The sequence below is a fragment of the Papilio polytes genome, unplaced genomic scaffold (assembly GCF_000836215.1).
Source record: "Papilio polytes unplaced genomic scaffold, Ppol_1.0 DF822067.1, whole genome shotgun sequence".
In the NCBI taxonomy this organism is placed as follows: Eukaryota; Metazoa; Arthropoda; class Insecta; order Lepidoptera; family Papilionidae; genus Papilio; species Papilio polytes.
The window spans coordinates 9,349,002-9,371,103 of NW_013527137.1; the positions used below are offsets into that span (position 1 = coordinate 9,349,002).

General features: G+C 31.9%; 1 protein-coding gene across 1 annotated transcript; it reads right to left on the bottom strand.

The window, feature by feature from the left end:
• Positions 1-1,439: 1,439 nt before the first annotated feature.
• LOC106106959 (MAP kinase-activated protein kinase 2) lies at positions 1,440-21,338 on the bottom strand. The gene is made up of 8 exons (XM_013287618.1): positions 21,021-21,338; positions 9,704-9,829; positions 6,124-6,261; positions 5,326-5,532; positions 4,490-4,621; positions 3,886-4,008; positions 2,287-2,439; positions 1,440-1,655 (listed from the first exon to the last, which is right to left on the bottom strand). Exons 1-8 carry the CDS (start codon positions 21,111-21,113, stop codon positions 1,584-1,586), a joined length of 1,044 nt encoding a protein of 347 aa, XP_013143072.1. The 5' UTR covers positions 21,114-21,338; the 3' UTR covers positions 1,440-1,583.
• Between the last annotated feature and the right edge of the window lie 764 nt (positions 21,339-22,102).

Sequence of the window (22,102 nt, forward strand, 5' to 3'; positions counted from 1 at the left end):
TAAGAGATAAAAGTCGACATTTTTTTCGTATTGATAAAGCAATAAAATAAACAAAAATTCTTAGATAAATACTTATCAAATATTTTACGATAAGTAAATATTACTAATTCTGTCTTTAAAATTTGTTTACAGACGCTATTTTACATATAATTTTTATAATAGGTTCAAAAATGGCATTTTTTTTAATTTAGAACCCACTTTATGATAAATTAAATGGACGCCAGTGGATTCTAAAGTAGTATTTTTGTTATAAACGTGTACATTTTAGAAGCATAACATTTTATGCAAATACGTCATACATTTTTAATGAAAATATACTCTGCAGTTTCTCTCATAAATGGACGGCAAATAATAATTAAATGTTGCCATTTATTATTCCATTACAAAAATACATTATTTTCAGATTTTTAATTGACTTTACTTTTCTAAACAAGAGATTTTTTTTGAAAAACAACTGAAAAATTGTTGCTACTATAGTACAAATTATTTTTTGAAAATCACTGAAAATGCTAATTATAACATTTTTAATAATAAAATTCTGAGTGAATTTGATTATTAAAAAATTTTCGTCGTCTGGGAACACTAAATATCTTATACACGCACTATTAAATCCATTCAACTTATAACTATTATTATTATTACTAAAAAAAGTTCGACTAAGAACACGTTACAAAATGATTGAATTAATTTTAATTGATTTATTAGTCCAAAATAAAGCATGAATATAAAAATGTTTTCGAAGAAACACTTTCACTTTCTTTACTTCATGGAAAAATTTTATTTTCAAAAAAAAATTGAACAATGGCCGCCATCTTTGTAATTTCGTGTTTTTTTTTTACATTATTTATAAACTTATCTGGGATATATTTAGATATTCATGTTTTAAAACTAGATTTGGCACATACCTTACATTGCCTAAAATTATACAGAAATTACTTTTAATTACAAAATGTTCAAATTCATTACAGGAAAAAAAATAACGTTGAGAGATTCCTTTACTAAATTAATACAAAGACCGAGGTAATAAAAATTATTAAAAAAATCATATAAAAAAAGCGAAATTTTCCAAAAAAAAGTCAGTGTTCTTAATCGAACGTACTTAATCTAAAAAAAAAATTATTTACTATTTTTCATCAACCAAAGGGAACATTTTTTACCTTTTATAAGTGGCATAGCATGTGAAGATTTCATATTTACTTCTACAATTATATATTTGTATGTAAATGCAACTTAATGTAAAAGGAAGACTAGTGATGTGATGCAACTAAAAAACTTACTTCAAAAGACATTTTTGTACAAACTTGGTTCTTGATATCTGGATACAAATATAAAACATTGAGAGATAGCATATTTTTCATAGATAAACTAAATAATAAAAATACATATGCACTAAATAAATATACTAAAACTGTCTTCAATCTTCAATCAAATGTGTTTTAAACTGCAAAATAAATTCATACAAAAAAAAGTCATAGCAAATTTGACAAAAAAGAAATTTGTAAAATTAATTTACTTAAGTCATTGTGATGTGATGACGTCAGTCGGAGGTAGGGGGGGCCTCATGTCCCTCCCTCGAGAGAATCTCAGGCACCCACTTTGTTTCTTCTCTTATTTAGTAGGGAGTTGTTACTCTGTTCCAAAGCTTTAATTTGTACCTGAAAATTTTCAAAAAAAGTTGCGGATATCTGAGCAAATCAAAAAAAGGGGAACGATTTGTATTTTTGTATGTATTGAAATTACTTAAAAACTACAGGGCGGATTTCAAATATTTTTTAGACAAAAAGCTACGTTATCGCTAAGAAACAAAGTCTGTATTTTTTAAATTTCACGCGGACGAAGCCGCGAGCAACAGCTAGAAATATTATATTAACAATTGTATCATCTCTGATTTACAAAAGCACTTCTCAAGTTTATTTCGAGTAATATAAATTGTGAGTTTCAATTATTAATAGAAATTATGTAAATATCATACTAATATGAGTTTGAGTTCACAATAACACTTTTCTGATCATTGATATATGAAATAAACTAGCTTTCGCTCGCGACTCCGTCCGCGTGGACTTAAAACAAAAGAGTGTGGCCTATGTCTTCTTTTAGACTATCTACTACGTCTATTCCAAATTTCATCGAGATCTGTTGTGTCGTTAAGGCTACAAACTGTAACAAACGTCCATCCATCTAAACTTTCACATTTATAACAATAATAAATTTTTTGATGATTTGATTTAGTAACAATGTTATAATTTAAATTGTCCTTTCAATCATAATACGAGTGTTTCTTGTGACCTGGTCGTAGTCGACGCGCATGGTGGCGAGCGAGCGCGTCATCTCGTCCTGCACGTCGGCCCACGCCTCGCCCGCGTCGCGCAGCAGCGCGTGCGTGTACAGCGGCGTCTGCGGCACCTGCGCGAACTGCCGCACCCACGGACTTGACATCACCTGCACATATACAATCTTATATTGCTGTTGACTTCGGCCGAGTCAATTTTTTTTTTATATATACTATTATAATAAAGCGTAAACACACACTTCTTTGTTGCTTAAGATGTCAGCAATTACAGCATATTTTTTATAATTCTTTTTTTAATAAAATGCCCTACACTTACGTCACGCTATAGGCTATATATTTGAAATATGCCGCCATGAAACTTAACCTAAGGGGGTAAATATTTTGGACAAAAACCCTAATGTGGGAAAGAGACCATAAGTTGCTGCCAACATCAAGGAAGCAAGGTTTATTGCTTTGTCATTATGTCATGTCATTTTGACATTTGCAATTGAGAATTTGACAAATGTAAACAATGAAATAAAGTTTTTATAATTTCATGCGGATGAAGCCACACGCGAACAGCTAGTATAAAGTAGCTAATATAAAGTGGCAAACGAGCAAGCGGCCACCTCAACCCACCGAAATGGAAAGCGGCCGCTGCCCATAAACATCCGCAGATGCGTTGCCTACCCTTAATTGACGGAGGAGGAGACGCACATAAACAGGACATTTTACCTTCCTATGCGTCTCCTCCCCCGTCAAATCCACTATTCCTTCCCATTCTTTCCTATTGAGAATAGGGAAAGGAACTAAAATTAGGCCTCCGGCACCACACTCATAAGACGAAAAGCGGAATTGCTTCCACTTCACGCCTGTTTTCTGTGTGGTCGTGGTATTACACCGGGCGAGCCGGCCCTGCAGTGCGAAGATGTTAAAGCGGGCTCTACCACTGTAAAAAATAAAATAAAAAATATAGCCTGTTACTCACTGATAACATAGCTTTGAAATCCATCCAGTAGTTTTTGAGTTATTTCCATATATACAAAAATACAAATCTTTATCTATACTCATGTTATAATTTTTGTATGTATTGAAATAACAATTCATAAATTCTTTCACAATTAAAAAGGAACGTTGTCAATGAGTAACATAGGCTATGTTTTATTATTATTTTTTTAAATTACACCCGACGAATAAGCAACAGCTAGTATATACAAGTTACGATATTATTTTATTATACAAAAACCATTTTTTTGCATGGAGCTTTGTCGCTAACTTATTTATCTCAAGGAAAAGAACATAACGTTCTTTTCGTTCGAAGTCAACGTTTCGTCTATATTTTAATACGAGGCACATTGAATATTACTTACCGGTACTTTCTCTGAAAGGTCTCAGTTATATAGGGAATGCATTAAAACTATAAATTGACTTCAAAGAAGAAAAATGGTTATGGTAACGATAATTGTTAGCCAATATCTTTGTTGATTTGTGCATTTGAATTGACATTTGCAAAAAAAAATCCCAAATTAAAAAAAAAAAAGTTTATATAATTTCTAAGGGATGTACCGTACTTGAACAGTTAGTATAGTACAATTAGTACAGATAGTACAGTTGACCTGGTGTATGGTGAGTCGTTTGGCGGGGTCCACAGACAGCATGCCGCGGATCAGATTCTTGGCTTCCGCGGACACATTGGACCACTCCGGTTCTGGGAAGTCGTACTGGCCGAGACGGATTCGCTGGAATATACATATAAATTTCACATTTTTATAATACTTCTATACAAAAAAATTATAGCGTCTGTAATATCAAAGGAAAATTCCAGATTTCGGGAAGATGATGTATTTGGGTAAATGATAACGAAAAGCGCATTTAATTTTTTTTTGTCTGTCTGTTTGTCCGCAAGCCGCGTATGTTCCGGGTAATCTCCGAAATGGCTGGGCCGATTTCGACGGGACTTTCACTGGAAGGTAGCTGACATAGGCAGGCATGTTATAGGCTACATTTTTAATTCCGCGGTATCAAAACGGTGACCGGACCGCTATCTCTGGAACGGATGGACAGATTTGAACGAGACATTGACTGGAAGATAGCTGGTAGAAAGTAGATGCACGCGGGAATGTGATAGATAACTTTTTTAAATTAAAAAAATGATTTCATTTTTATAATTTCATGCGGATAAAGCCGCGGGTAACAGCTAGTATTTGCCTTTATCGTTACCTTTTTCATCCCCGGTGATATAGCGAGGCCGTGGTTAGAGTAGAACGGCGGGAAGCCGCACAACAAGATGTACATGACAACGCCTAGAGACCAGATATCACAGGACTTGTCATATTTTTCTGGACCTAAGACCTAGAACAAAATACAACACATCACTATTTTACTCACAGATAAATTACCTTTCTAACGGTGTATTTTTTTAATTTGCCCAGTAGTTTTTGAGTTATTTCAATCATACTGATATAAATGCAAAAGTTTAGATGGATGGATGTTTGTTAGAGTTTATACGGTTACCTAAACGGTTGAAAGGATTTCGATGAAATAGAGGAAAGATGTAGAGGATAGTCTGAAAGAGCACATAGACTTGGATTTTTTTTTTTAATTCCGCGCGGATGGAGACGCGGGTGAAAGCTAGTACATACAAAAATACAAGCCTTTCCTCTTTATGACATTCATCATCATCATCACCAGCTTACTATACGTCCCCACCGAGTGGCTCCGAGCCTACCCTAATAAGGGGTGACTAGGCCATAGTCAACCACGCTGGCCCAGTGCGGGTTGGTTGACTTCACACATATCTTTGAATTTCTTCGCCGATATGTGCAGGTTGCAACACGATATTTTCCTTCACCGTAAGAACGTCGGGTAAATTATGTACATATTAAAATTCGAAAAATCAAAAATCACAATGGTACACGGCAGGATTCGAACCCAAGACCTGCAGATGTATATTACAAGTAAAGTGTTTAAACCTCTGAGCCACCGACGATCTTAATGTTACTATAGATTTAAATGCTAACCAGTAGCGATAAACTTTGAATCTTGGTATACCATACCTCTGGAGCGACGTAATACGGCGTATAACAGGGTGTTTGTAGAGTATCCGCCTGTGAAAGGGTCTCCTTAGCGAAGCCAAAGTCGGTTAATTTTAATATCGCATTAGGCTCCATACTGGTGTAGAGCAGATTCTCAGGTTTGATGTCTCTGTGAGCGATATCCGAGTCATGTAGGTGACGAACGGCAACACATATCGAGTGCATTATCTGAGGAAGTAAGGATTGAAATAAATTATTTATTTAAACGAAACGAAACGAAAAGGTTTGTTTGAACTCTAGTATCACTTACGATTTTTTTATTTTATAATTCAAAACAAAGGTAAGAAACACGGTTATCCTATTTTTTTATAATGTATTGACACAAGAGAAAAATTTACATTGACTTATAAAAGACAAGTCGCCTAACTGTACAGCAGTTCATTGGCGACAGACACTTCTTCCTTACACGTACCTTACAAAAACATTGATATAAATGCTAAATTTTGCTGGATGGATGTTTGTTAGAATAGCCTAAACGTCCAAACGGATCTTGATTAAATTTTTAATAGATGTAAAGCATAGTCTAGAACATAGGCTACTTGCGTTTTTTTTTTGATTGCACGCGACCGAAGTCGCCGGCGAAAGCTTGTAATATATAGACAAGACACACCGAACAAAATATTTTTCACTTTCTCTCAAAGGTACTATATTAGTCGTTAAATTTAGTATCACTTATGCCCTTCACTAATGTAATAAAACATTAAATGGCTTTACGAACAAACTTGCACTACTATTAATATTGTGATAAGTCTAACAAACCTCAGCAGCTTGTCTTTCTGTAAAGGCTCCCTCTCTATTATCCTGGATCCTCTGGAACAGCTCCCCGCCATCCATACACTCCATCACAACAAGCAGACATCTCTTCCCAGCGTAGGTATTGTCATATACATCTATTATCTGAAACCCAAATAAAACAAGATATTAAAAATAAATAAAGACGATTTTTTAACATTTTTTACCTCCAATAAATGCAAAGTCACAGTACGTAACTAGTCTACAAGAATTCAAACTATAGAACCAACAGCATATATGTCTATACTATTATTATAAAGAGGAAAGATTTGTATTTTTGTATGTATTGGAAAAACTCAAAAACTACGGGGCCGATATCAAAAATTCTTTCAGTATTAAAAAGCTATGTTATCAGAGGGTAACATAAGCTATATTTGATTTTTATTTTTTAATTACACGCGGACGAGGTCGCACGCAACAGCTAGATACAAATAAACTATGCTGTAGTATCAAGGTCCACCAATGCAATAAAAACGATGCGTCACGTCTCGCGAATTCAAACCGGTTTAATGTCTGGCTCATTTTAATATAGATTTACCGGAGAAGAGCTTTACCTTACAACTAAAGATGTTATTAAACTAGCTGTTGCTTGCGACTTTGTCCGCGTGAAAATAAAAATATAGCCTATATTACTTACAGATAAATAACCTTTCTAACGGTGAAAGAATTTTCAAGTTCAGTTTTGGAGTTATTTTAAGACATACAAAAATACAAATCTTTTTATAACATTAGTATAGATATCATAGATAAAGATGTAGCTTTTAGTGTTTTAGAGATATAGACCGAAACGTTCACTGACACAGTGTCCAAAAGTGTAACGAATTTATGATTGACATATCTTCTGACAGAACTAACAGACAGCCCTTGTGTTGTGCGGCTTGTTTTTGATTATTTTATTAATTAATGAATGACCTATCTCTCTCACTCTGTCCCCTCTCTCTGCATAGCCTGTATTCCATATGTCAGTAGGACAGCTTTCTTTGTCAATCTCCACTTCGCTCTATCTAAAACATCTTTATCCAAGAATAAACGATCTAAGAGTTCTTAAGTTTACGTAATAAGTTGTATGATTTACATACTAATTCATGATTAGAGGCGGTATTCCGTATCGCGGTTTCTTTGTAGCACGGAAGAGTTAACAATTAGTCTTTCTACGTAAATGATGTCACTTCCTGTCAACACAAAGGTGTCTTTTAAAAATCGTACAGTATGCTCCTTTTTAAATAATCATGTATTTTAAAAGCTTTTATTAATTATTGCTAGCGACATCGTCCGCGCGACATTAAAAAAATAATAAAAACGTTTAGACCATGTTATTCACCGATAACGTAGCTTTTTAATGGTGAAAGAATTTATGAAATTGGCCTAGTATTTTTTGAGTTATTTCAATACATACAAATACTAATCTTTCCTCTTTATAATATTTTTTAAAACAAATTATATTGTCATGAATGACCAAGGCTATAGGAAAAGCAGTGCATAATATAAAGGCAGGAATACACATGTGTAGTTGGTACACTATCACGCAAGCTTACATGAGTCTCCTACAGGTATATATGAATGCTTACTGGCATGTTGTCACCATGTGAAAGCTATGGGCATGCTATACCGTTTTACTATAATATGTATTCCCGCCCTAAAACCAAAGTTTATTTTTAATTCATTTTCGTCTCAGTTAAGAAATACTGTTCGCCTTGGGGGCATGACTGTACTTTACCTAATTTTAAAATTTAATTTATAACTTTTATATTATGTTGTGTTACAAACTACAAACACAATTTAATAATTCTAATATAAATTTTAATAATTCTACTTCTGGATCGATCCCAGCGAATTTATTGATAAGGAAAATGTGCCCTATTGTTCTCTTTTTATAGATTTTACGCGAACATTGGAATTTAGTATTGAGTGGTTAATACTGTCGTAAATGTCGGATACGTAAATCAGTATTTGTTTCGAGTCGCGACGATTGTTTATTGCCTTAGTGCTGTACATTTGATACAGTCAACATCCTGTAGATACAGCGTTTAGTTTCTCGAAATTAGTTACCCGGACAAGTTTTTTAACAAGTATAAGTAAATAATTACAATTATCTTATTCTTGAGGGACAGACGTTTAGGGCGGGCTGGAGTAATTCCAATGAAATTTGCCATAGATGTAGAGGATAGTTTGGAAGAACACATAGGCTAATTACTTTTTTTTTTATTTTACGCGAATGGAGTTGCGGGCGCAAACTTGTAATAATATAAATAGTGATCTACACTTCATATTTTAGTCTATTTCTATTTTTAGTCTTTCTTTTATCACCATTAAGTTACATCGATAGAGAAAAAGTCAATAAGATGACATTTGTGAATGTAATGTTGAAACGTCCCGTCCAAATCGGGCCACCCGTTCCAGAGATAGCGGTCGTAGTAGTTTTGACAGGGAGGTATTAAAAAAAATGTAGCCGATAATATGCCCGTCTGTGTCAGCTACCCTTCAGTGAAAGTCCGGTCATAATCGGCCAAGCCAATTCGGAGATTGCCCGGAACAAACGTGGCTTGCGGACAGACAGACAGACAGACAAAATATTTTTTAATGCGAATTTTGCTATCAGCAACGCAAATAAATCTTCCCGAAATCTGGAATTTTTCTTTTGATATTACAAACAGACACTTCTATTTTATTATATGTATGCAAGATATCGATAGATTCTTATCATAAGCATTGAGTAAGCCCGCATGATCAGCGCAATAAAGGTATATAGTATTTCACAATATGTCTTATATCGGTTCAAAATAATGAAGACACTGTGTAAAATATCTTTGTTCTTAAAATAAGTACTGATAAATAGTGAACTAAATACGACAGTTTTAAAACAATATTCGTGGTTAAGACCAGTATCAATAATAAATTACACTTTAGCGATCACTTTACAAAACTAACCTATCATTTAATATATATTTAATGTTACACTAATTGTTCAATGGTCACATACAACAGTGTAGCCTCACCTTTATCTTGTTAAGAGTAAATATTACAAATCCTCTCAGTGTGTCAACATCTTTACCCATACGATACAATGTTTACAATTATCACCTGTTTACAATATTACACAACATGTAATTTATTGCGCAATAATTGTTCACCGCATTGATATAGGTCTAGTGCGTACTGGAGAAACCTTTTATTATCCACTTATCTATACTAATATTATAAACAAAAGATTTGTATTTTTGTATGTACTAAATAACTTAAAAAAGGACTGCCCCAATTCCGAAAATAGCATAGGCTCATTGTAAATGAAACTAGACATGGGTCCCTTGTTTGATGCTTCACACATTTTCTGAATCGAACCGATTGTTAACCTCGCAAACTGGACCAAATAAGTGTAACTCACTATACCCGCTTCATAAATGTGAACGTAGCTTCTAAATTTGTGTCTACAAAAATAATTCAAGATGCAAATATGCATCTGTCAAATGTCGTTTGTACATTTTCTAAATGTTAATTTATACCTCGCATTTCTTATAATTTTTTTTACTAAATTGCTGTCGGCACAAACCTCAACGATGTGTATACAGCCACTCGCTCTCCAATGCAGCTCGACTTCGCGTCTTGCTTTCGCGCTGTCGTGTAAAACCTTCAGTGCACGTTTAGCACCGGTTCTTTTCTCTTTACACTCGACCACCTATAACAAAAAAACAACCATACATTCGCTAAATAACAAAATCATTGAAGAGTTACATTTTTTACATACAAGCACAGTTCTTTTATTCTCTTAAAATATTAATTAATATTAAATGTAAATTAGTGATTAAATTATCTTATTTAGTTTCAGACTTAACGTGTGTAATTAACTCTGAATAACTCTCAAAGCAGGCGTCCTTGACTAAAATATCGCACAACTGTTGTGGGATTGTCAATTGTTTCGCAGCTAATTCAACTGTTTAGTTGCACAACTAAAAATTTAGTAGTGTGCGCACCTCGATATAAGCTTATAGGAATCAAAGCGCGACTTAACAATTTCGCGATAGTTTAGTCAAAGGTGAAAACATAATATAAAAAAAAATAAAAAATATATAAAAATGTATTACGACAGTGGAAACTCACGGTGTACACAATACGCTAGTTTTATTGGTCTAGTAAATGTAGGAAATGCGATAACGTTGCCACGACTCGTTAATCCGCGGTAAATTTACCGGAGTCCGTATTTATTGGGTTAATTGTGCGGTGTATTTAGAGGTCTTACGACGGCCTTGCACGATATTTACGTTTATGAGATTAATTATTCGTGATTTTTGTTGCTTATTATTTGGCATATTGAACAATATTGAAGCGTATGAGTAGAGGAAGGAGTAATTTATTGGGAATTTTTACGTATGTTGCTTTAAAGTAGCTTTTCTGTTCAAGCGTGTATATTAATTAAGAATATCATCAATGATGTCGCTAAAAATTAACGTCAATTTTGTAACAAATTTTCCAACTTCATTGGAGGATTGGAGATCTTACATTCAAACTGCTGGACAATTAAATGGGAAATTTATTCGTTTTTAGAATTCGTGTAGTTAACTGGTCTAATGAGACCCATTTAGCATTCCTAATTACTTCGAAAACGTGATTCAACCAAAAGCAAGTCATCAAAATATGCGCATGACGAATTTTTTAAAACAACCTAATCGTATGTTTGCATTTTCACGATTTACTTCCAAGAGTTCGTTTATTTTTAAACTAATATTTATACGTCGGTCGACCTTGTATTTGTTATAATTAGAAATCGAAATTCTCTGAATATTTTTACGACATACAGTGAAATCATGCAAAACATTATGTAGAAAACTGCTTTTCCTTACTAGCAAACTCCTACGGTTTGTATTTCGCTACAATAGGTACACGATTATAAATAAAGAAAAATAGAGTAATGTAAAAAATTAAAATATACGAAACAAGTGAGCACAATGCCTAATGGTTCAATAGCCTTCAATAGCCTAATGGTTTGGAATACGGGCTACAGATCTTGCGGTCGAGGGTTTGAATCCCAGCATTCGTTTAGTGTCGGGAACCATATCCTAGCAAAAGCTTATCTGGAATGGTTAAATGAAATATTAATAGGTTAACAAAAATCGAATACTTCATAAAAACAGATTTTTAGATCGGGAGAGTTTTATTAACCATAGGATTTTTAAAACTCCTTCAATTCATCCAAAACAAATAATATTTTTCTCATTATTAAGTAAATATAAACTAATGTGACAATAAGATACAAAACGTATTTTCCCATACAAATAAAACGATTAATTTTAAGTTTATCTGCATTATGCGTCACGTGTTTATTTCATCTCAGTTGCGGGAATCACAGACAAACATGAGGGTCAGTTTTATTGCTAATAGAAACCGTCCAATGTTAACGTGGGTGTTAATAGCCAAAATTTATGTACAATTGCGGAAACTCACGGTATTATATTATATTTTCTAAGTAATTAACCGCGAAGTATTGGCCGGCCATTTTTTGTACACAAAATCTGCTTATTTAATCATCTCAACTCTCAAACGTAGAACACGGTTATATTCTTCGACTGTACAAAAATATTGACAGTTCTCTAATCCTTCTGAAGAACTGAAACCTGTCAGACATCTGAAAGACATCATCTTTATCCAGCAATGGAAACTTACGGTTACTTTTCCTGTTAGACTTTGTAAAGACGTAGTGAAGCTGTTTATACAGCGATAACCGGAAACTATTTAAAATTAGTTCTGCGTAGATGATAAGGAAATAAGGAATACTAAAGAAAATGAGATTTTCATTGAAGGTGTTTTATTGTTTTTAATTTTGAAATTTCCGATGAACTCAACCTTTAAACCGATTAATTCGAAAAGACGTTTTATTCGTAGTTGCGTTAATAAATCACATAAAATTATGTCATTGTGAAAAAAGATATAAGATGTAAACTTTTATGTAACTTTTAAAACAATGAAATCAGTTTTCGCTTAATAGCTATAGACTTTTTGCTTAATGTGAATCGAGTCATCTCTAAGACAATGCACCGTAGAAGTTTTTTTTTGTAGTATTACTAATATTATAAGAGATAAGATTTGTTTTTTTGTATATTTGTATGTCTTGGAATAACTCTAAAACTAGTGGATATTTCAAAAATTCTTTCATCATTAAAAAGCTATATCATCACAGAGTGACATAGGCTGTGTTTTAACTATTTTTTTAAAATTTTACGCCGGTAAAGTCTTAGTCTAGCAATAGCTAGTGGTATTAAAAAAAGGGTTAGATATACGAGATATTTGTCTTCCAAGGAAACATTGATTTTATAGTCATACTAGCTATTCCCCTACGGCTTCATCCGCATGAAAATATCAAAATATTTTATTGTTTACATTTGTCAAATTTTTAATTGCAAATGTCAGAATTACATGACATGATGACAAACCATGACAATCTTGTTTCCTTGATTTTGGCACCTTGTAGTTTATAGTCTCTTTCCCACATTAGGGTTTTTATCCAAAACATTTACCCCCTAAGTTTAATGGCGTTAAAATATATAGCCTAAAGCGTGACGCAGGTGTAGGGCTTTTTATTAGAAAAATATTATTCAAAATATGCTGTAATTGCTGAAATCTGAGGCAACAAAGAAGTATGTTTATGGTTTATTATAATAGTCTAGATAGCGCATCCATTCGTAAGAATTGACAACCTTGAGCGTCACAGCGGCGGCTTGCGATTGCGTCAGCCTTACTCCGTCATGACGCGATCATGACGCACTTGTGACGATTAAGGTGATAAAGATAGGAAAATCCGCTGATAACGTAGCTAAGATTTATTAAAATATTGAGAAATAAATACTTCACTAATTTTTGTTCATCACAAAAACCTTTTATTTTTTTAGTACATGATTATGTATTAACATATAAAAAAATCTATATCTAATCTAGGCCTAATCTTTAAAAAAACATTAGTACTTAAACCTCTATAGATAAAAATCGATCGCCCGTAGTTTGCAAGTCTGTTGTGTATAGTATAGTAAAATACTATCGTGTACAAAGTCATAAGTGAGGCGCCACTGTGTCGTGACGTAATGTCATTATCGCTTTGGTATCAAGTGCCAAGGAGTACTGGGACATAATATGTTTTCCCTTTATATATAACGGTTTAAGTAAGACATGGTTTTGATTCTAATTTCTTCAAATAAAACTAGATGGATGACAGTAAAAGCCACGTACGAGTATATAAAGTACATAAAATTTTGACTATTTTAGCATCACTAGCCTTGTAATAAGGATAAATTACGACGATTTAAACTCATTTATATAGTATCTTACAAGGCGAAGATCCGCCCGCACATTTGGTAACTAGGTCAGTCCGGGGAAAACCGGTGCAAAATATTTAAATCATATATTTTCGAAGGTTTAACAATATAACTATGGCTATAAGTACACAGATAATATGAAATTTGAAATCTATACTATTATATTATAATATAATAAAGCGTAAACACACTTCTTCGTTACCTAAGATGTAAGCAATTACAGCATATTTTTGAATAATTCACTTTTTTAATAAAAAGCCTTACACTTGCGTCACGCTTTAGGCTATACATTTTAACACCATTAAACTTAGGGGGTAAATATTTTGGATAAAAACTCTAATGTGGAAGAGAGACCATAAGTTGCTGCCGACATCAAGGAATCAAGGTTGTCATCATGTCATGTCATTTTGACATTTGTAATTGATAATATGACAAATGTAAACAATATAATAATAATAAAATACGGATGAAGTCGCACGGTAACAGCTAGTATGTGATAAAATTAATTGTTAACATTAGTACTATAGAGAGGTTGTATTCACTTTTATTTCATAATCGGAATATTCCAATGAAAATCAACATTTTTATATCGTTTGTTGCATTTAGAGACTCTTGACTAATTTTGTTTACTGGAGCGTAACAAAAAGTATTTGTAGTTGTAAAAATATCTCATCTATTTCAATAGTCTTGCGTTGTGTTCCGGAACAATAGAAGCGCACCTTTAGACATAATCTTAGTATACAAAAATTATCTTTTGAACTAATACTCGGGGAAACTGTATTAATATAATAAGGGGCAATTGGTTGATAGTTACTAAGCGTTTGTCCTACCAAATTGTAAATTGTCTGATTACAATCCAACGTGTAAAATATCTGATTGAAATATCGGATTTTGTTCCCTTATCAGACAGTGACGTAATTTTTAAGATATCTGAGTCTATATCAGCCGGTCCTTTGTGTCTTATTAACATCTGGTTACAGCAATTCGATTATAGGATGAATATTTCAATATGAATATGTTTGAAGATCTGATTGTCTATTTGATTGGGTCTAACACATAAAGCGATATATCAGAAGATAATGTATGTATTTATGTCTCGCTCTATTAAGTATTGTAACCTATTTGAATTGAATAGCACGTCTTAGATAGGTATTATCAATGTATGTAACTAATGCCCGGTTTCCTAAACACTTTTAACGATTCGTTAGTATTTTTAGTTCGATAATCAGCAGAACCTCCTTGAAGAGGAAACTAAGAAATTTGTTATTATTGTAATTAAGATAAATTTTCAGAGATCTTTTAATAATAGTTAAGTTTCTATTTTTTTTTATTTTACTGTAACTTTGCATGCTATTCTGTACAAATGTTTAAAAGATGCGACGCCTACAAATCACGTAAGTGGTTTGGCGGGAATGTGTAATGAAATTGTATTTTTTTGGAAACAAAGAATTAAAAAAAATCATGAAATGTTTCCTAACTAATTAACATGACTTTTAATTCATTAAAAATTAAGCCAACTTAACTTAATAAAATAAATGAAGTCTTCAGAAACCCAAGGTTAGATAATTGAAATTTGATTATGACGTTGTTTTAAATTAAAAAACCCAGAGTATAGGGTGAAATTTTCCCTCGGGAGGTTGAAAAATAAAACAAGGCTTCTTTGCGTTTTAAGTCTATTTGCGTAATGAAGTCCTTGGCATTTTTCTTTGCTCCTGCAACGGTTGTTGGATCGATAGAGGGGTGTTCATAAAATAAAAGAAAACCTCAAGGTTTTTAACGTCCGTACATATAGCATCCGCTTATTAAGGTCAACGTAGAAGGTTTATTAAAAAAATAATTAGGAAGAAGGTCGCAATTGAAGATGAATTACATGGTTTTATTTCTCATTCTGTAGTTCTAAATCTTCAGGTCGGAATTCAGCATGTCTGGATAATTTTTTTTACATAATTTGCGTAAATCGTTATTGCCCTGCCATATAAGGTAAAGTTACAGTTCTAATGATTATTCAATGAAAGTTGAAAGCAAGGTAAATAGTTGACGAGTCTGTCAGGGTTCGTTGTAATGCACTTGGTTATTCTACTGGTATTTATTCATGATTATAGTACGTTTATGTCAAAGAACGCGATGGTGTTTACTATAATTTAAACCAATGGTTTCACAGCCGCATGTGGCTCTTGTGCTCCATAAGTACTCTAATTCATTCATACTTTTCAAAGAAATGCGAACACATTATTTACATTCATAAATATTTATTCATGATTGAAGTTGTGTATTGTTTAGTGTACTACTTATTTGGTGTAATTTAGTATAGAAGTTTAGTAAAGTAATTATAACCTTTACATCTGGCTCTTTGGCTAATAAGTTTGCCGACCACTGATTTAAATGAAATCTTATACTAATAACTTAGATAAATAATTCTACACGTGTGTTCTTGCACATTAATCCTCGGCATTTAGAATTTATAAAACATGAATACAATATTATAACTGTATAAATAAACAAAACTTGCTTACGCATTTTACCATGAGTTGAACGTCCTGTATATCGTACTCAAACACAAACACCTTTTAAAACATTGGGTCATACAAAGCGTGAGTCATTATAATTGTCTGATCCATTCATAATCAAATATCTGATAACAATCATGAACATTTCCCACGGAAACAATGCGATTCCCCTGACTTGTTACTGTACAAACATTATTTCCGGTATTTAAAACGGTTAAATGCATATAACAATTTTCTTCTCATGTCTGTATGTACACGACAAACAAAATGTGAGCTACAATTCTGAATTATTTGAAAATAAGCACATTATCATACATCATACAAATCATACTAATATAATAAATGCGAAAGTTTAGATTTATGGATGGATGGATGGATGTTTGTTAGTGATTTAAATTTTTTACTTAAACTTAATTTTTTTACTTTTTAATTTAAACGATAAAAAAGCAAATGTCAGTATGGATCATTTGTAAAATTACGGAATTCCAGTAATATACAAAAATAATCAAGGCACGATGCAGTTTCAAAAGGTCGTATCTTGAAAGCGTTCGAAACGGATATCGCATGCGTTAATCATGTGATAAACAGTTACCGAGCAGTCGTATTATCATTCAAACGCCACGAGTTAAGATAATTATTAAATTCAGTATTGAGTCAAGTATGAGTATTCCATTACTTCCGCATTGTTTATTTAGCATTTGATTACGTCATATTTTATTCATTTATCCTATCCACATTATCTTTAAGAATATTTAGGTAATCGATTGCATAATAACCCTTAAACCTTTTCCGATTCAAACTAATCAGTGTAATAAACTATACTTAAATGATTAAAAATTAGCATTTGTCTGCATTCCGTCCGCGTGTAAACAAAAAAAAAACAAAAGTGAGTGGCCTATGTGTTCTTTTAAACTATCCTCTACATCTTTACCAAATTTCATCGTAAACCGTTCAGCCGTTTAGGCTACAAACTCTAAAAAACATCCATCTATCAAAACTTTCGCATTTATAATATCAGTATGAAGTATGATATATCAAAAGCAATACAAAGAACCTTTTCGTGGCCGCCATCTTGAATTTACAAAGATTTAAAATGTGATCAAAAAGACGTGAACAAAAATCACTTGAATTGATCTTATTAAATAAAATCGTTTACAAATAGGTACAAGTAACTCTGAAAATTCCAATACACCTCAAAGTATAGTGGTTGAGAGGGAAACTTAGCGCTTGATATTTTGTACACAAGATGGTAATTTAAAGATGGCCGTTATCAGGGTGTGAGACAATCAGCTGTAGTATAAGGTCATTGACGCCTACTACTTATGTATTTATAATGCACAGCCCAACATAACGAGGTTTTAAAAAAATGCTTCATTTTTATTGAAAAAGTAAATTGAGTAACTAGAATCACGTCAAATTTCTGATATTATGTCAAATATTCGATGTATGATAAATCTATTTTACAAGATATATCCCGGTATTTATAAGGTAATAAAAAAGCCCAAGCGAGTAGTTGGCACAAAGGTCGTTTACATTAAGAAAAAAAATAAAAAAAGTACTCGAAAGTTGCCATAGCGGATTACAGTTTAAATCCGCTAGCGGTACTTATAAAAAGCTTATCGGAACGCCATGAGTAATAACTACGTAAGTGTACGGACTCAGCAATCGATGTGATGGGCACCGTTATCTGATATTCCCCGAGGCCGATTTGCGATTCAACATTAGAGTTACATTTACTATATGAAATATAGCAGTCGCTTTTTAATCTTAACAAGTCCATGATAATTCAATTCGTATGGTATTTTCATTAGATTCTTCGGCCAAAAAATTCCACTACCAAAACATATTAAAAACAACACAAGAATATTTTCTTCTAAATTTTCAATACTAAAACGAAATATGTAGCATGTTTCTCTACAGTGGTAACCTACGCTAAACAGTATTGAGAGTAGTAGAATTTCTCAATACAATCAGCTGTTGTGTGAATAGGTCAATGACCTCGGAGAATGCATATTCAGTACTTGTGAAGTGAAGGTAAGAGATTATTACTATAATGAAATCAAGGGCTTTAATTCTACTACTAAAAATCTAGGAACAAAATGACCCAGATTTTGTTTAAAAGGTAGCAGTACAATGAACACTTTTTCACTAAACACTTCTTTTTATACCACCCAGCTTATCATAGAGCCAAATATTTCACCTCGACATCGTTTGGTATTTGTAATCAATAAGAATTGAAGTTATCAGAAATCGTTGAATCATCATTGGACTTTATAATTTATGGTTATTTTATCAAATATTACCATATTATTTATTACATAGTTATATGTTAATCTGTTACTTAGAAAAAATTTTATGTTGAATACATAATATATTGACGTCAATTAATTTACTATTTGTCTGTTACTTGTTACTTTAACTTAAATTGTGTGAAGAAAAACTGAAAATTGTACAGTCTTAATTACCTAACTGTTTAGTTAAAACTGAAGGATTAGCAGGCTTTATAATCCTTCAAATCTATTTAAGGTGGTGTCAATCAGCATATTATTCTTTAAATTTACTGGATAGTAAATATCATAATAGTAATGTTAATTCTGAATGGATTAAATGACTTTATTATTTTTTTCTTTTTAAAGTTATTTTGTCTCAGTCTGGCAGACTTGACATAAATAAAAAAATAAACATACTAATATAAAATACTTATATAATAATAAAACATAATTAAATAATAAATGATACCAGCCTGTCCTCGGCAGGGGTGACCAGACAGCCGACGGAGTGAAACGGAGAGAAACCGGCAGATTATTAATATTATAATGTCAACTAACCGGTTGTAATTAAGCATAAACACAACAATTAATTTAATGTACCTACACAGAAATATGTCAAAGCTAATTAAAGCTGTTTATTTTTATACCAATCTTTTCAAAACCAATGTACACATTTCTACCCTATCAAAGGGCAAATATGATTGATCTATTACATTGTGGGTACACAAAGCTTCGCATTTCCATATAATTTGACAGTGATAAATGTATAACCTTAATCTCCAACAAACATTCAAGACATAATTTGATGGCAACAAATTTCTACTTACAGGATAAAAGCACAAATGTTCATCTTATAATATTAAAACAATATAACATTTCAACTCAATAAAATGACAATTGATGGTTACAATTAAAAAGTTACAATAAAAGAATAAAAACACAGTTTATGGTAAATCTTTTAGTATATCTACATAACAAAGTTTAGTTACTCTATGATATTGTACATCCTATTGTGCACAGAGAAAAAAAAAATGATTAAGAAAGTATTATATGAATATATATGATAGTACAGTAAATATTAGTCAACTTCATGCTTGGAACAATTGCAGACTCAGTTCATGTGACTGGTCTTATGAGTACACAGTACTAACTGTGAATGTTCTAGTATTTATCAGTGTTATCTTAAACAATCATAAGGATGTACTGGCGCAAGAACATGCTTTTATGTTAAAATAAAAAATAATTTATGAAATTATCTACTTTGTTAGATGTACTGTAGTTAAATTCTCTGTTGGTATTTATTAATGATTGGTTGTTACCATGAGGCTTCATCCGCATGATGTTATTGTTTGCATTTCATAAAACTTTTACAAATGTCGAAATTACAATCTTAAATAATACTGTTGCCTTTGACATTGGCTAACAAATACAGTTACTATGGAAAACTTGCTCCTTTCCTGCTTTTGGGTTGTACTTTTGTCCCTTTCTCACAATTTTATCCAATTCATCCTTTAAATGCTATAAGCAAAGTATTCAAAAACAAGCTGTGATTGCAAACATCTTTCATAACAGGGAAGTGTTTCATTTTATTATATTAGTTCAGAAGAATAGATTATATGAAAAAACTAACTTCTGTATTCATAACTTCAGATGTAATTCTAACTAAGCAACTATCAGAACAACACCAAAAAGTGACTATAAGAATAAAAGACATGTTACAGATTAACATATTGTGTGCCACTTGGCTCCTAATACAAAGTTGTTACATATGAAAAAAAATCCTAGCATGGGATGTCAATACTAAAAATAAGCACATTAGTACACACCAATATTAAGTAAGCCAATGAACTTTAATGACTGATCAGTGAGTTGGAATGCTAACGACGGCCGGAAAGGCCCTTTTTATTTATAGAACTATTTTTTCTGTTGTTGAAACATCAAAGGACCCTTTTAAATATAAATCAGTATTTCAGTGGTTTGTAAAAATATTACAAAATCGAATGTTTTGTGTTATGTTTGTTAAGAATTCATTTAGGTTACAAATTTTACTTTAGAAAATTCTGGTAACTGTGAAGTATTTATTTCATAACAATAATTTTAAAAAATAAGTAAAACCTTTATTTTTAATTTTTCTAGACAGTACTTTTGGTTTTCCTTGAATTTTTTTTGTGCTTTTACAATTTATGAACTTTAAATCAAATAGATATTAATAAACAGAGTAATATAAAAAGAGACAAATACTACACTTATCATCAAACTAAGTCCAGGTATTTATTTAAAGTATTTTTTAACATTTGGTCTACTGCTTTTAAAATTCCCATGTATCAAAAACTTTTTGTACACTAATAGTAAATGAGGTAAAAACATCAGATCCAAGGACAAGGATCTATGAAAGTAGTTTTAATTCCATTTTTTTTAATATTTAAATACATATGGGTATATATATAACTATTCATATAAATTAATGAAATGTTACTTCTGGTTAAAAAATTTATGTATGTACTCAAAATTGCATTTTAATATACCACAATATTAGTGATGCTAAAACATAACCTAACAAAATAAAATTTTTAAAAGATTAATATTCAGTTTTCGTCCAAAAATGACATTAAAACATAAGCAATTAAACACCTCGTCGACCTACGATGTCTAGTCAACCGAGATATGATAAAAAAATGTGTACAGGCTAATTTTGATCTTTACGTCATTCATGTAAACAATGTCAAAAGTATTTTTATAGTGATACTACCGACAAAGTTGTTTTATAATAGACACTTAATTGAACTTACCTTCCCATTAATTCCAAGACCAAGAACTGTGTTTGAGATGTCATAATCATCAGTTATTGGTGATGTCTTCGGGGTTCTGGCGATATTATTCATTTTTATTTGCAGCACTGATTTAAACTGAACATACGTAGCCTAACAAGAGGACACGACACTTGATAACGCGCACTCTATTTCACACAGTATATATTAAAATAAGAAAATCTTAATTGTTCCACAATAACGTATTTTCTACTTTTATCTAATTCTTTAAGAATGACAAATCTGCCGTGCGCAGAGCTGAACAATCAAATCAAGCCAAGCAATGATGTCAACCATAACTGTCGTCTAGGGATGTACATCGTTGTAGGAATTGTTTTGTTGTTTCGATGTATCGGATTGTCGATTTCTGTAGTAATCTACAATTTGAATAGACTAGTTTTATTACAGGACAAAATACTGCTTTACGAAAATTTTATATAAATTCTGGTATGACGTTTTTATGATTTGATCAAATTGTAAAGTGTTAAATATTTTACTTGCTCTTTTCATGCAAAACGTATTGTAACCGATTAGCGTATATTATAGGATTAATCGGAACAACAACAATACACTGGTGTTGAAACTTACAGTTTTATTAATCCTAAATATTTCCTAAATAAATCGATTTTGTAGTAAAGGGACATCACTATGATGTCAAATCATTTGAAGGCGGTTTATTCCTAGGATTACGTGTTTCGTTTTACGCAAATTTATTCAATGGCAACAGATAAATCTTTTATATAATTCGTTCAGTCAAATAATAAAAAAAAACAAATATTCGGCCAGTAATAACATTTGAGAATTAAACTACGTTATTTTTAAAAAATACCATGCTCCTGTAAAAATTAAATAGCAACTGTGTATTTGTACTTCTTTGATCGTATTTGGCTTAAGATATTTTATTTCTAATTTTACTTTTTTAGTTGATACGTTTTGCAAATTTCAAGGTTAATGAATGGTTTTGTATTTTAATTTACATTTAAAATGTAGTCTATCAAAAAAATCACACTCAAACCCAAAGTAAACTTCGACAAACATATCCTGAGAGTAAAGAGAAAAACTAG

Coding starts and splice junctions, on each gene's coding strand:
- LOC106106959 (XM_013287618.1), bottom strand. CDS start 21,113: ATGAATAATATCGCCAGAACCCCGAAGACATCACCAATAACTGATGAT. Junction 5,533..6,123: donor CAGAAAGACAAGCTGCTGAG/GTTTGTTAGACT, acceptor TTACTTCCTCAG/ATAATGCACTCGATATGTGT. Junction 4,622..5,325: donor CGTATTACGTCGCTCCAGAG/GTATGGTATACC, acceptor ATTTTGTTCTAG/GTCTTAGGTCCAGAAAAATA.